The sequence below is a fragment of the Eleginops maclovinus genome, chromosome 14 (assembly GCF_036324505.1).
Source record: "Eleginops maclovinus isolate JMC-PN-2008 ecotype Puerto Natales chromosome 14, JC_Emac_rtc_rv5, whole genome shotgun sequence".
NCBI classification, from domain to species: Eukaryota; Metazoa; Chordata; class Actinopteri; order Perciformes; family Eleginopidae; genus Eleginops; species Eleginops maclovinus.
In genome coordinates, this window is record NC_086362.1 from 11,918,296 (window position 1) to 11,934,792 (window position 16,497).

The 16,497-nt window shown below is 39.9% G+C and overlaps 1 protein-coding gene across 1 annotated transcript in view; it reads left to right on the forward strand.

Annotated features, from left to right (window-relative positions):
* nrxn2b (neurexin 2b) overlaps positions 1-16,497 on the forward strand; it is a 488,648-nt gene that overhangs the window by 177,661 nt on the left and 294,490 nt on the right. Inside the window, exons 4-6 of the mRNA XM_063900632.1 lie at positions 2,654-2,677; positions 9,592-9,753; positions 15,886-16,324. Of these exons, the coding sequence (XP_063756702.1) occupies positions 2,654-2,677; positions 9,592-9,753; positions 15,886-16,324 (625 nt within the window). The remainder of the gene's footprint in view (positions 1-2,653; positions 2,678-9,591; positions 9,754-15,885; positions 16,325-16,497) is intronic.

The window sequence follows — 16,497 nt, forward strand, 5'->3', positions numbered from 1 at the left end:
GCTCAGTTTGCTACACTTCTCTCCAGCCTGGCAGCTCACTCATGTACCATTTTTTACATTGTACTCTTAAGATCTTGACTCCAGTGGATCTGTCTATGTAGACTTTCTTGTAATGCTATGATTGGGTATTTTGTTGCTGATAAGCTTGAAAGGAAAACATAATTTCCTCTAGCAACCCACTCATTTAATCAGGTCACCTCTGCATATCCCATTCCATTATATGTTTGTGCTATTCTAATGAAAATGAACAAAGATAAACGTCCTTTATTCAGCAAATTCATGTTTTTTTAAATGCAACTTCGGTTTATATGCATCCCCTAAATTCATTTGTTTATTGGAAAGTCAATACCATCTGATATGCATGGCGAACTACTCAGGAGAATAACACATATGTTATATATCATATATGTTCACTCATTTGATAGGATAAAGCATACAATATTCCAAGATAACACTAAATGTAATCACTTATTTTAATTTCCAACAACCGTTTTACACCATCACTTCAATCCTATAAATTCAGACATCAGCATTTTTGAGGAATACATTTTTTCACAACCATCCTTTTTTCCTGCCAAAGAGCTGATAGCATCCACACATTCCTTGAGGCATTTAATACATACACAATTAAAAATGTCTCACTTAATAATCTCTCATTGTTTTACCCTGCTGTTTCACAGATAGTCATTCAGTGAGTTTAGAAAGGCTCACAATCATTGTCAACTTTGTAAGCCAACATTTGTTGTGTAAACAATCGCTAGGTTCCTATTTCTTAGAGCTTCCTGTCCTTCATATCTGTTCTTTGATGTGTCAGCTGTTGTTTTTCTTAACTCAGAGAGTAGTGCAATATAGTGTAAATACATGAAATCACATCCACCACTGCATCTTATTCACCTAATTAATGCATAAGAGGATTCATTAGACATAATGTGTGGCCGGTGACAGCTTTTTACCATGACCTGGGATCAAAGAGTGGGTGTGCATGATGCTTCACAACTGCCAGTTCTCCCCATGAAGAGGACTTTGTTTATGGTTGCCACTTAGACTCTGCTCCTCTCAGTGATCCATCCCACACACAAACACCCACAGTACTACCTACTGTACATGCTCCAGGGACACACTCACACAATCAGAACCCATACTCAAACATGAAACGCACACTTGCATGACTTAATACTTTTCTTCTACATTCACCCTTTTGAGTCAAAATCCTGCTGGGATCTACATCAGATATGGTCACCCACAGCAGCTCTCAACTTTTTAAATCAAACTCCACCCTGAAGGGAAACTCAGGGCAGATCTGAGTGATAGATCCTTTACCTTCTCACTGCATATACAGAATACACTGATAGAACCACCACTCAGTAGCAAGAACAGCAACACCGAGCTCATCGGCAGAGATAACAAGCATGAGCAATGACTGTTAGACTCAGTTTCTTTTCTGGAAAGCTTGGACTAGCAACACAATTGACATATCGCTGAACCAGAGACAGTAGAGTAACATTTTCTATGTGCAAAGAATCCCATCTTAGAAACACCTATTCATTTTTGAAAGTCAGAATGTGGAAGGTGTCACATGGGGCTTTGTTAATGATTTTTTTTCCCCCCCATTTCAGGTATCTGTTCCTCTTTCCAGGGACAACACACACTACTCTTTATTGTGTAAAATCACCTTAAGTTAACTAATGACTTTTTCATCTCCTTTTTAAGATGCTGCAGATATCGGAACCCTCAGTGAATACCTTTGTCTTTCTTTCTGCCCTTCTCTATCCTTTTTATGAATCTTTAAATGAATTATGTTTCCCTAAATCCCCCCAGTGACTTTACATCACTGGAAATGCACCATGGCTTTTACCACAATTGCCATTTTTACAATGCAATAATTATTGTTTTGTTTTCTCTTTCATATAAGACATTAACCCCTTAATGACTACTTGGGAAACATTTCTTAGATATGTGCACCTATTCAAGTCATCAAGACATGATTGGCCTCGCCCAGTACAAAAGGACTTCAATTTGAAATGGACTAGACCCCACCACCAGCCAAGCCGCTCACCTGATTAGCTTGTCAGATTGAATACTGACACTGATGTACTACTCCCTCTTCCCCTTCCCCACTCTAAACAAACTCCCCCATCAAAACTACCCAAATCCCCTCTGTGGAAGTTGATTTGCTAACTCTTGTCTCTTTTACTAACAACAAGCTTCAGAATTCTTCCAATTTGATTCTTTTCATTGGTGAATTTTCTTTTCCCTTACCTTTTTATGATTTCCAAAACTAACACTGTGTCATTCACGGAATGTGAACCATCTGTTGTTTTCTCTAATTAACTTGCGACTTACATACTAACAAATGTATTGTTATCCTTTTATTCCTTTTCTGTTATTTAATTTGGTAGATTACCCCAAATATATAATTGCTTTCTTTATTTCTTTATTTGGATGTTTTACTATATAAACACTAGCACATATATTTATTTTGAATCATATATGAATATTAAATTAATATTTGTTAATGTAAAGAAAAGCTGGTTTCAAAAAGGCAATTCTATTTTTTTTCTTTGCCACTTTTTTGGGGTTGAGGTGTGTTTTCTTAAGTTTAAGGTTGGTCATTATTATTTTTTCTTTCTCCTCCCCCTGTTTTCTCCTGAAGCACGCAGGCATTGGACACGCTATGGTAAACAAACTGCATTATATGGTAGATATCATTCTAATTGTCTTATACTTTGGTTTGCCCTGGGTTTTCCGTTACCTCTTTCTATTCTGTTTGCTTTACTGAAAGTACAATCCGCCATCAATTCCAAGGTAGCTGAAAAACTCCACCTCTGTGTGTTTCTTTTAGCCCTCTCTATATGTTATGCTTTTTATTGCCATCCAGTCCTCCCCTTCCTGAAATAATTTCCGTGTTCATCCAAAGAGGTCTGCCCAAAATTACACAGATTTTACATTTATTTAAATTGTTTTTGTTTTGCTTTATGTTTTGACCCTTTTTATTTGTATGTGTTTTACTTTGAACACTATCCGTATGAAGAAATAAAGAATCATAATGCAAACAAGTTTTCTCAATTGAGTATTAGAAAATTACCTTTACTTTTTTTGTTAATCCCGGTTTCCCCCTGATTTATTTTCTTAGATTAACCCAATGAATTGAGCGTACACAGCAGATTTCTCAGGGACACAAAAAGCCTACTCGAGTAACTCCAGTGAGAGGAAGTAAAGAAAACGGGCAGTGGTGATCCTCCTATGTTGGACCTGCTCAGCATTTAGTAACCTGTTACCTTGGTTGCCCATCCTGCGGTTTATGGAGTCATGGAGAGTATTTACAACTCTTGATTTAGAGCCTGAGGCCTTCTATAAAGTATGCCTCAAATGAGGGTTTGATCCCATTAGTGGCCTTAGCTTGATTAATCAACCAGATGGGACTGTTCTTAGACTTGCACTTGAACACAGTGCTGGCCTTCCACACATGTGGGCACTTAATAAAGTGGTTAAATGTGTCATTGGGCCCTAATTGGGTGCATAAATGTAATTCAAGAGTACTGAAGGCCATAAATGAGACTAAAATGGCAAATGCAAGACACTCTTACAAGGATCTGATGTTAGTAGTCATGCTCAGCCTTACTTGCTTTCACTGGACACATCAATATATGAAGCTGTCTGGCCATTGATGCAGACCACAAAGGGAACTGCCTGAGAAAATCTGAGCTGTGTGCGATCGACCCCTCATTAACACTAACACTAACTTATATTATACTTTACTGGCCTCACCCCTTGCATGGAGAGACTTGAACCCTCTTCCTAATCTTATTTTGTTGTTTTTTTATATGCAGATTGCATTGAGTATATATGTATATGTATATATCCTGGCTATCATATATACATACATATATCACATTTCCTAATATAATCAATATGGCCATGAAACATGTTAGCCACACCCTCTTGCTGTTTTATTTATTTGATTTTACTTTATTTGTTTTGTTTTTACTTTTTTAACTTCAAAATTAACTTACTAAAATGAATAATGACCTCACATGTTTTCTTGCTGAAACAAAAAAAGGGAAAAAGTAAAGAGGGGAGACATACATTAATTTTCTGGGTGAATAGAACATTGATGCCCCAAGGAGTAAATCTGCTAAATCCATCATCACACATGCGTCGGAAGAAAGTGTTATGAGTCTGCTGAAAGCGTCTGTTTCTAGTGACTCTCTCAAGCTTACATTTGACAAAAATGAGGACACAATCTCAAGCTCACATCAGAAATAATGTCAGGAAATTCTAGTGCAATCATGTACGGGTACATATTTCTTCCATGTCTAACATGGAAAGTGATGCTGCGACACATCACACCATTGGAATACTAAATGCTCTGTTCACCCAAGTCAGGGATGTCCTTTCTCCCCTCTCAATTTTCCCTATTCTTTAAAAAAAAAAAACCTCTCATTTCCATTGATTTCATCTGTGATTGGTGACATTGGTCCCATCCTGTCCCGCTTCCACCTTCACACCACCAGTATCCAGTGAGTGTATCCCTGCACCTGATGTGCATGTTTCCATTGGTTAGAACCTATTCCTATCATCATACTCACGGGGAGAACATGCTGCCCAAGCCCCAGCGCGTGTCAGTCTGTTGAACACGTGGCTTTGTTGTCTAAACCTTTACATTGAAACCTCTTTTCCCATTTGTCTTGTGTTGTGGTGCCCAGCAATAACATTTCCTTCCTTTCTACTTTCCCATTTTGCTGCATCGTGCCAGATGGTTTATTTGTTTTTATTTAATAGTCGGTCTGTTTGTGTTGTGTTTAATGGAATACTCCCCTCATCCGCACATTTTCCCTGTCATCTTTCCATTTAAGTGCATGGCTTGTGTGTCACCCTGTTAGCCTGGATGGATTCATTTTGTTTCCTCTTAACCAAAACAAACCCTTGCCCATGAAATAACACATTCAGTCCACATTTGGACCTGGTTTGAGCAATCAAATTTCAGAGGACTTTTAAAGAATCCTCACCTACTTATCACTGACTAAATTTACTAAAACAGTGTTACTAATCTACTGTTTGAATCAAACCTTTGTTGTAACTGTACTAACAACCATTTTTGTGTCTGACTTTCCCTTACTTACAAAATTACTAACCGATTTTGTTCACCCTCCAACCCTTTTAACTAGTTTCGGCACACAACTAAAAACTCCCCCTCTTTCTCTCCCCCTCCCCTTGACAATTGTCGCCAAACAACACTTGCCCCAGGCCTCCCAACCCCCTTTCATTTACTAACCTAGATATGTAGCTTAGTTAAAACTACATATTCCATATTTAGCTTTCAAACACAACCCCTCCTCATACAATAACTTACTGAAATACGCGTTGACAAGCTGCCAGACACCTACTGAAGTCCACCGCTGGATGAGAAGCCCTTCTTTCTATTTCTCTTTTGAACATCCTTCCCTCCTGCGGGTCTGGCTTTGACCTGAGCTAATGTGGGGGCAATATGGTGCAAGATGGTAATGTGTGATCTATTATGATACGTGTGAGCGTTCAACTGTATAATCTAAATATAACACATTGTTTCTCCCTGCAAAAGATCAAATGTAGTACCAACAAGGGTAAGTGATCTATTTTCAAGGTAAGCTTGCTCTTTTCTGCAAGAAATATGATGTTGAATAAACGAAGGTACTGATAAGTGCCTGTACCTGGACAAACTGTGCCACCTGACTTAAAAGTAGCTAACATAGAAACCACAACCCCTTATTAAAATACAAATTAGATGCTGGAAATCATGACTGCCCTTGGTAAATTCCTTGATGATGTGTGCAGAAAGTGAGTCACACAAAGCTGATTGTTAGAGCTGAAATGGTAACGCTTCATATACCATAATGCGGGATGTATGGAATTTAGGCTTCAAGACTTGCTTTGATCGTTCTCTTCAAACCTTTAATATCATCTGGGTTCAGTGTGATGCTCTTCTTTATGGATAGCTTATGTACAGGACATGTTTTACCTTCAGCTCCCTTTTCCTTATTTGTTTTAATTCTGTTCAGCACTGAAGTGGCTACCAGAATCCTGAAAATAAGTGAAGACAATGGGTGAGCTGGATGATGGATGTAGATAATAAACGTTAGGAATAGTGTAAAATAGGTGATGTTTATACAGGATTTGATTGTGTTATTGAGTTCTACATATGATATAGGTGTTGTCAGTAGTGTTCTAGTTGGAATCTTGTTGTTCTTTGATTGACACAGATTGAAGAGTGATATTCTTGTCGGATCGTTCAGTTGCCAAAAGCCTGCAGTCATGGAGCCAGTTATGGTCAATGAGGCTGTAACACGCTCAGCTGATCACACAGTAGGACTCCACGAGGAGAACTGCTCCGACACACACTATATGTGAAGCCATATTACAAAAAGCGTTGTCCGTAGGTAGTTGAAGCTTTATGAGGAATAAACATAAATGAGAAAGATGGATTTAACAAAGGGCTAAATTGATATCATAACATACATTTTAAAAATATTTCCAACACCGGGCTAAATTGGAATGCTTCCCATATGGTTTCATGGCTGTGTCAATCCCATTATAGTTAATCTATCTGTAAACAGCTCCAGACTGTGTTTTCTGTGATATCTGGGGCACACAGTTCAGCACAGATCAGCCAGCTATGTTTGGTTTATGTTTATACTGGGCTAAAGAGGTATTTGAAGAGCGGCGGAATAAAAAACAAGGAATCCAACAGGAGCGCCAGTGGGATTTGTGTGTTGTCGTATTGAAATGAGTTTATATTCAGTGTTGCTTGTTTGATTCAGGTGTTGGTGAACGATCGAGCCAGGCCACATTCTCAGATTTGAGTTTTGTCGACTTGATTCATTTCTGCATTTCCAGTAGAATTACGTTGTGTTTCTTGCGCTCAGGTCTCAGAAATCTTTTTTTCCAACTACAGTTTATTAAACACATTTTATTTAATACGCTAAATAACAACACTTACATTTTGGTTTTTTTCAAGCTTATTATTCAAGCTATGCAGCAAAGCTTTTAAGATGTGTATGTATTTTTGTAATCTCTAAACAGTATGGCTTCCAGGCTAGCAGCATCAGGGTGTTTCTAGCAGCAACCTGTGATATCGTCACCCTTTTCCTCCTCTGGCCAGTGATGCAAGTGCCTGTAATATCCCCCAATGAGATGGGTGTGCATTCTGGTTGAAACAAAGTCTAGCTTGTTTTTGTGAATAATCACAAAGTCACCTCTTAGACATTTTGTTCTGCTTTTGTGTGTTTTTTACTATCAATGCCTGTTCTTATTTTAGATCTGTGTGGTTTTTGTATTGCCAATCTCTGATTACACAATGAATCAATGACTGTAATATGATTCCCCCTGGGATTTTGTTGATGCACTGCATAAATTAAAACCAATTTGAGTGGTGGAACCGGCACGGTTGGAGATGGCAAGAGAAAGAACACTGTAAAAACAATGCCTGTCTCTAATTTCCCCTTTTTAGCTGGTCATTTTGTAGGTGTCTGGCAGCTAGCCAATGGTAGTCCTGCATGGCCCCAATGAGAAATCTACAGTTCACAAAATATTCCCTCAAATCCAAACAGCTTTGCTTGGCCATAAAACATGCTTAGCACTTAAGTCCACGTTTTGATTTCAGAAGATCTACAGGTAATATGTCTACCGTTTGACATCCTACCTGAGAAGAGGTCATGGACCCCCCCCCCCTTGTTTCTTTCCCTTAGCTCCTTGACACTATAGGACAAAAGCATTTGCCCAGCTGAAAGCCTAATCCGAGATCTTCAAAGATGACCCCGACACACCAGCACATTCAACCGCGGATTCCTCATGCCAGATACATCTGGCATATACGATAGCTCTTTATCTCCAAGTAAACACAGCAGACATAAAAATGAGTTGCCCTGTTAAGAAGGGAAGTACAAAAAAATAACAAAAACAAAACTGTCAAGAAAAAGAGAAGACAAGCACTTAGCTGGGGCGACTGATCTGTTGAGTGCAGTTGCTAAGGTTACTTTGAGCCTAAGAGTGCTAAACCTCACATTGAGCCTTTTTTCTTGTTTATGTTTTTCTTCTAGGATAAATGCTATTTTCATAGATTGCGATTGTCTGTTCTCAAAGCCTGTCTCCTATCCCTAGATATAAGATGCAAAATGAAGTACTGCCAAATCTAACTGTAAATGATGGAAATATTAAGTTAGACCACTGATCAAATTAAGCTAACTTGTGCTAGCATGCTTTTGAGTTTCCAGTGGTAATGAAAAACAGATGGATGTGTACAAATCTCCCTGCAGTTCTATATTTAAGCAGTGTACACTTATGTCAAATAGCAGATGTTGAATCAGAGACATAAGCACTTCACTTAGGCCACTCAGGACCGCTCTATTAGGATAATTGCACAAATGATTGGCCACTAAATGCAAAAAACAACATTGTTTTGCATCCTGTTTGTGTAGATGCATAGTTATGGCACTGATAGCAATACAGCTATAGTGATGTATGGCATGATAATACACAAGCCACACTTTTCTTATTGGCAGTGCAATTTGCCACTTTTTAATAGGTATAATGTTAAAAGACGAATGCTGGAAAAAGTGAGTGGAAGAAATCCTTATCCTTCACTCTTTTTTCAATTCATCATATCCCTTGTGCAATTTTATTCTCTCTTCATGTATTCTTTAAACTGCCATGGTGTGGTGTAGAATTTAAAACAATGTCTTCACCTCATCATGTAAGGTCTTGTGTTACATCAGTGCCAGAGTAGTCCCCACACATGCTGATGTAATTTAGGTTAGAACTGCTTTTGATCAAGTTAGTCATATTTCAGTAATACAAGGGTACTGAGACTCAATTTTACAGACATCACAATATCATTTGAACAAAATCCAATCTCACAGAAAAGCCTGGAGGATCCTCTAAAATGTACCCTTTACCTGTATTATTCAATTATTATTTTATTATATTCAGTCTCATTTCAATCCACACTATCTCCTGCCATCAGCTTGCGGCTGTGTGTTTGATTCCTTCTGGCACATTTCGCTCTGTTAGCGATCAAGCGTGCAGCATAATATGTAACCTTGAACAAAAGAGAAGACTTCAGGCAATTAAACATTACAAAAGGAGGGTTTTTTTTACTGGTAGTTTCTTAACTGAGATGGTGTTCAGCAAAGGGATTTGACCCTATGTCAATCATAGGGAAAGCCCTGTTGATATTTTACAAATAGTGTTACCTCTAAGATCATGTTTTGTATACAGGCTGTCTTGCACTTAATCCAGTATACTCTTGCAAGTTAAATTCCGACTCATGATTACAAAGTAAGCACAGCACTCATTATTTTTTTTCTCCTAGTAACTGCACTCTATAGTGAAAGCCCCCAGTCCGAGTGGCACTAAAAGCAACAAACCAAGCGCTACCATTTAGGGGACAACCCCGCCTAGCACCAGTGTTTAATATACTCTCTTCCCTTTTGTTCCTCCTCATTCCTCTAAATTCTCTCCATTCTCATCATTCTGTATATCTATCTATCTTTTCCTGCTCTCTATATCTCCCTATCTACCTCTCTGTCTGTCTCTTTTGGGCCATGCCTATGCCAGGTAACCATCTCAGTGGATGGTATATTGACCACCACTGGTTACACCCAGGAAGATTACACCATGTTGGGTTCAGATGACTTCTTCTATATCGGAGGGAGCCCCAACACCGCTGACCTGCCCGGATCACCAGTCAGCAACAACTTCATGGGCTGCCTTAAAGATGTGAGTTGATATGTATGATTGTGCATTGTGTGAATTTATTCTGTATGCCACTGATCAAACAGGAAACCATGCGCACACTCTTATCATACTGCCTCTCTGCCTCATGCCTAGCAGGTTGCCTGCTGATGAAACATTTTCATTTGTGAGGATGAAAATGAACAGTTTGATAATGCAAACATCACAAAGTTGTGGTGAGAACAACCAACTTGTTTGACTGTGCGAAAGCCTCATCCTCACACATTCTGAAACCCATTGGTGTTGACTCTAACACCTGAGAATCATCATTCTGGGCAGACAGTATGTCAGAGTAGGAGGTGTCAGACATACAGAATCCTGAATTGCTTTGAAGTGTTTGTTTTCTCTCCTCCAATCCACACTTCAGACCAAACAAATCCACAGGCATTGATTGCAAACCTCACACTGGGGTATCGGAAAATCACAAAGTTCCAGATTTACACCATAATACACAGTCACATATTCTGCAGTCAGGAATGGTTATGTAGAGGACAGTTGCTCTATAAAAAAACTTAATTCCTTCAGGTTTGAAAAAAAGTGACTTTTATTTTCACCAAGGCTTTAATTTATAATTTAACAAGCTGTCAAGAGGACCAATCACAGCTTAAAGTATTATGCCCTTGTAAATGTAATGACTTGTATAGAGGCGACGCAACATGATGCCATTGCATATCCTCATAAAACCAAGCTGATTGAATAAGTAATTACTTCTGCCATCACTTTTAATGGATCACACAGTAATCGCCCTATCTCTAACTTAATTATGCCTGTAGAATTACATTTTCATTATTTGGGTTGCTATCAGAAGGATCCCTAGTGGGTCTTAAACTTCCCAAGGCGTTTAACTATCCTCTCTCATCAAGACAGGGCTGGATTTACAGTCAACGTACAGACGGGCAACGGGAAGGGGAGGGGGTGTGAACAGTAGGAAAACAGACTAAAGCGGGTGCTTACAAATACAAATAGAGGTGAAAGTGAAGAGGGAAAGTTAGTCAAGTGTTGGAAATGGAAAGTCAGAGCAGATGGTCGGAGAGAAGAGCTTTTGAGAAGTTGTTGTCAGACTGAGTGAGGCACCAACACTTAGCTATGCGAGGGTGGATGCAAATGAGGAAAAAACTAGCCGGAAGTACACCTTTAAAAGGGGAAATTGTTTTAGGTGATAATGGAATTTAGTATATTAGCTACACATTTTATTGGATTGCAGTCAAAGTAGTGCCACTGTAAACATCAGACATGGACATTTATAATTGACCTTGCGCCAAGGGCTGTGTACTCTGGGTCAGTACTGCAAAACATGGATTAATAACAAATGTTATTAAGTCAAATGAGGACATCTTAAAAATATGGTTTCTTCAAAGTAAGCAAAGCAGGGCTTCTCTAGATTTAGAAATTACATAATTTCATCCTTTACTGTCGATTTAAGGTAGTGCAGAGTATGTCCAGGTGTGTGTATCCAACACAAACAGCCTTTACAGTGTTTGATCCACACCTCTTAAGCTGGAGCTTCGCAGTTCATTTCCTGGTGTTTGTGTTTTATGGTTTTAACCTTTCAGCTGCAGTCAAGCTCTAATGGCTGAGCCACAAAGGTAACCACGCAGAAAGGCGCTGAAAAAACCTGCAATGAGAGTAACTGAGAGCGCCAGGTAAAGCAGTACAGTAGTAGCTGGAAATAAAGTGAGTGGTCGTGGGTTAGGTGGCGGTGTGTTTCATCCTGTGCAAGTTCGGTGGCACAGCTCGGATTATCAGTGGCGTTATGGTCCTGGGCAGAGCTTTCATGCCGGCACCGTGGTGAAACGCCTTTGATACGCTTGGCCAGTACCCTCAAGGCAGCAAAGGAAGAGTAAAAAGACACCAAAAGAGGCACTGAAGCCCTATGAAGTTTTATTTTTGTATTTGCTGTGTGCTCATATATTATGTGTGTGAGTGTTCAAAGTCACCCACGTGCTATGATCATACCCTGTGTGATGTATGTGTGTGTTTTCTGGGCTCACAGTTAGAGTGCTGTGGTGTGAAATCGGGTTTTTTGCTCCTCAGCCCCCAAGCCTGATTCCTCTCTTCTTATGTACATGGCCATCTGTCTCTCCACCGCAACCTCCGCCTCTTTATCTCTCAACCAGACAGTGACCTTGCTATCGCCCATTTCACACATCGCCCTCCCATCTCTCTCTCTCTCTCTCTCTCTCTCTCTCTCTCTCTCTCTCGCTCAGTAGCCCTCCCCTCCTCCATGTCTCTCTGCACCCCTCTCCACCTCTCTCTCCCTCTCATCTTTCCTTTCTCTGGGGCACTTTTGTGTAATTAAGTCCATAGTAGCAATGTTGGCATGCCAGCTTTGCCATCCTGACGGCCAAATTAAAAATTGATTTCTTCGACTGATTCCATGCACTGGATGAATGCTCTGGCCCCCCTCATTGCCCCCTCTCTCTTCATTCTCTCCCCCTGCTCAAATTCATGTCAATGCTCCATCTCTTCGTCTTCTTGTCTCACCTTTTTTCCACGATAAAATCTTCTGGTGTCGTCCATTGCCCCCACTCCCACCCCACCTACCACAGGTAAACCATCATTTGGGACTAGATAGCTGGAAGTGTGCTGCACAACCTAAACAATGATTTAGCTTTGCAAAGTTTCACAAATCAATGGCGTCGCCCCTGAGGCCGACTGTGGCCCATGTCAGGGCTGCACACCCTCTGACTTCAGAAAGATCACTGCTGTGAATCCAAGTCAAAAACACCCTGTAGCTCTCTTACCAGAGGCAAATAATTCAGAAGAAAAGAGGTTACAAAAACCCTGTTGCTAGACATTATTACCGCAGCTCAATATTTAAACGTTTTTGAGACATCTGACAGTGGTCTTTTAATCAGTGGACAAAGCTGGCAAGTTTCTTTGCAGCGGGCGATTTGGCTTATTATATAAGATGTCTAGACCTGCTCTTCCAATTCTAAAGAGCACCTATTTCTAGTATCTGTTTAGAGCCAGACACCCTGCAATATTTTACGATAGGTAGAAAGGCATTGAGTATAGGTGCGGAGTCAGCCTTCATACATTATCTGAGGTCTTTGCTTTCTATCTTATTTGATACAGTGTTCAGATGTGTCTCACACACTTTGGTACTCCCATGCGTCACTCTGTCCCTCTTTTACCCTCATCTTTCTCAAATTTGGCATTCACCACCATCTTCCTCTCACCCCTATGCTGTACAGCCCTCCCCTTGTGTTATCCCATGTACTTTTTGGAGTCTGATTTTGCTTTTAGTTGTCCCTGCCTAGATCTATGATCTTGCTGAAAATCCCTGATACCACTAGCCAATAACAGTAGACATTACATAAAGTTAATTCCTTCTAGCTCAGATTTGTGTCACCCTGTACAAAATCCTTCTGCCATTAAGAGTCTTGACACCAGCAACATACTGAAAGCAGGCATGTGATGTCCCATCTCTGCCTAATCATCTACTTTGAGTACATTCATGACCAAAAGACCAAATCTCAGATAAGTGCATTGTTTGCAATTATTTAATATGTCAATGATTTCAGATCATGGTATTACATTTAGATGTATTTTGTTCGCAGTTGACCTTTTAGGTAAGTAACATGTAGTTTGGGTAACTCTAAGAGGAAGCTAATGTTGTTTGTCATATTGAAAAACCTGTCATCGCAAAATGGTAATCTTTATCTATTAATTTGCAAGTGGAATTTGAGTTTAGATGTTGGTGCTGATTTGAAGGTCAGAGTCAACAAGATGAATAATCCTCAAATACCACAGAACATATAATGTGACATTGTTTTTAATATCCTCAATACAAATAAATGGATATTTTGACACAACCAATATCATTAGGAATTGAGTTATAAACAAATTCACAAAAACAAAAACTCTTCATCATGGCAACCTGACACGAGATCAGACTCTGGTTGGAATGTAAAATGAGTAATTTGAGCCGCGTTGTTGATATAACAGGCCTGAAAATCATCTGCTGTAGCATGTTGCCAGCTTTATTTCCTGCTTCTTTTCCCTACATGCTGTATGATCTGTCATCAAAAGCCCAACACCAGGCTGTCTATTCTGAATAAACAGAGCAGCATGGCTAAACTAAAATAAATAACTCAAAATAAATCAAATGAACATAAATCTTCTCCCTCCTTCCACTGCTTTTTCTCTCATTCACCTACCCATCTCTTTTCCTAACAACATAAGCCAGGAGAGCTCACGCCTTATAAGCTGTCAGTTTATCGTTATCCAGGCTAATTACCAGGACTAATCTCCACTAATGACAACATTATGAGGTGTACAGTACATGTGGCAGCGTGGCCAAAGAAGGAGATAACCAAACAAGGCTTAAATTCAGGAATAACCCAGCACATCTATGTTCCTGTGGTTCATCCTGTGCCTGCGTGTAGGTGTAGTGTTTATGAAGACGTAGAGGGAGATTGTGTGCACGCATGGAACAAATAGGTCAGATTTGAGGGCGTTTGGATGAAACACAATGAGGAATGACAGCAGCAGTCTGGTGGAATTAGATAGTCAAAACCAAATACAGTGAACCAAATAGCACGGGATGAGTCTTGTGTGCAAATATGAGATTGGGCCAATACAAACCAAAGCCAATGGATGCTTAATACACAAATACTAATTCAACATGTATTACTGGTTGAACAGAAGTTTACAGGACTGATCCAATTAGCTATGATATATAGCTCTCTATTGTTTTACATCACAAGTGTTGCCCAATATCACTTTTGAAATATAATGTTGATAACAACGTTTGAAAACTTCATGTGCTACCATGAATAATATATGTAAATGGCTATGGGGAAGGTAACACATCAATAAAACACTGTATTGTATGAATTTAAAAGAGTGAGTAATGATATCAGATTCACAGTTTGTAGTCAGCAGGCAAAAGTATTAAAAAACACTGTTATGGCTCAAGGTAAAGTGTTCACACAATGAGCAGGTGGCTTTCCTGTCTTTACTCTGTGACAATTCACACAACATGCCTGCTGCCAGGATCATACCTGATACCTTACAACAACAGAACCATTTTCTTAACCTCATAGCTGTGACAACAACACAAAACAAAGATGGAGAAAAATGCTGCCTTCTCTACATTCACTTTACCTGTCAGGGAGAGTGTGTCGGGGTGTGAGGGAGCGTGAAGAGCCCTCAAATCAGGGGGGAAAACACACACAAACAAATACAAAGACCTCAGCTGCTTCACACTATTACCTCGAGGACGGCCTTGCAAATAGCTGTCTACAGAGTGTTCAACAAATAAAAGGAGAACTGAAACAATGAAGACAAGGATAATTTACTTTGCCTTTAGCACTTAATCCATTATGAATGCATATAGTGAGGCATAAAAACAGCCTTTGAGCTGAAACAATAGAGTCGTATTTCATCAAAGGCACTTGGAGACATTTACATTAAGGCCGTAGGCAACATTCACTTCTGCCTGCGTCTCAGTATACCCTGGAGCCATTTGAGTTGCATCCATTTCCTGTGCTTATACCTATACTGACATTTCTGAGCTGCTCTTATTGTACCAAAGCTAATAGTTGGTGTGCTTTATGGATTTGAACGGGAATTTATAAAGTGGGGTTCAGACCTTAATGCACAAACACCCACACAGACGTCAGTAGCATCAATGGAAGCATGCCCCGGGCAACTCAGCGGCACTAAGTGGTTGCTCACCATTTTGAAATCATTCAAAGTGTAAAGGATTGCAATATAATATAATTATCAGTTATCTTAACACTCTCTTTAGGAACTGTATTTATTCAGAGGCAGTTAACAGTATGTGTATAATGTTGTGTTTGTTTCCAAATATTCAAGAAAAAGTCATGAACACATTTCACATCTTGATTCATCATTTCACGCTGCTGACAAGATTTCCCAGCAGCCACTATGCTGACACTTGAAATTAATTTGGGCAATTAGGGTGCATCTGTGGGATCTCAGGATTATGGAAGTAGTGTTCACTGTCACAGCTGCATTTTTTGAGTCCCTTTTTAAATAATTATTCAATTCTAGATGCTGTATTTGAATACGCAAACACTTGTAACTACAAATATTCAATACAGCATTTTAAACTTGTAAGCACTTGCTCTCCTCTCTGCTCTCCAGGTGGTGTACAAAAATAATGACTTTAAGCTGGAGCTGTCACAGCTGGCCATCGAGCGAGACCCTAAAATCACCCTTAATGGCGACTTGGTGTTTCGCTGCGAGGATGTGGCCGCCCTGGACCCTGTCACCTTTGAGACCCCCGAGTCCTACATCTCCCTGCCCAAGTGGAACACCAAAAAGACGGGATCTATCTCCTTCGATTTCCGCACTACGGAGCCCAGTGGGCTCTTGCTGTTCAGCCACGGCCGTCCTCAGGGTCCCAAAGAGCAGAAGCCTGGTAGGGAGCTTAAGACTGATTACTTTGCCATGGAGCTGCTGGAGGGGTATTTGTACCTGCTGATCGATATGGGCTCTGGAAAAACAAAGCTGAAGGCCAGCAACAAGAAGGTTAATGATGGAGAGTGGTGCCATGTGGATTTCCAGAGGGAAGGGAGGAAAGGTGAGGAGTGATTTTGAACTTGTCGTGTTGAAACCGACGACCAATCTAACATGTTGCTGTGCATGTGCACATTTTAAATGCAATTGTATTAACTGGGTTTACATTCATATTCATGATCCACACGTTATAGCCAATCCTTTTCTTTTTCTTCACATCGTTCATGTCAGACAGAT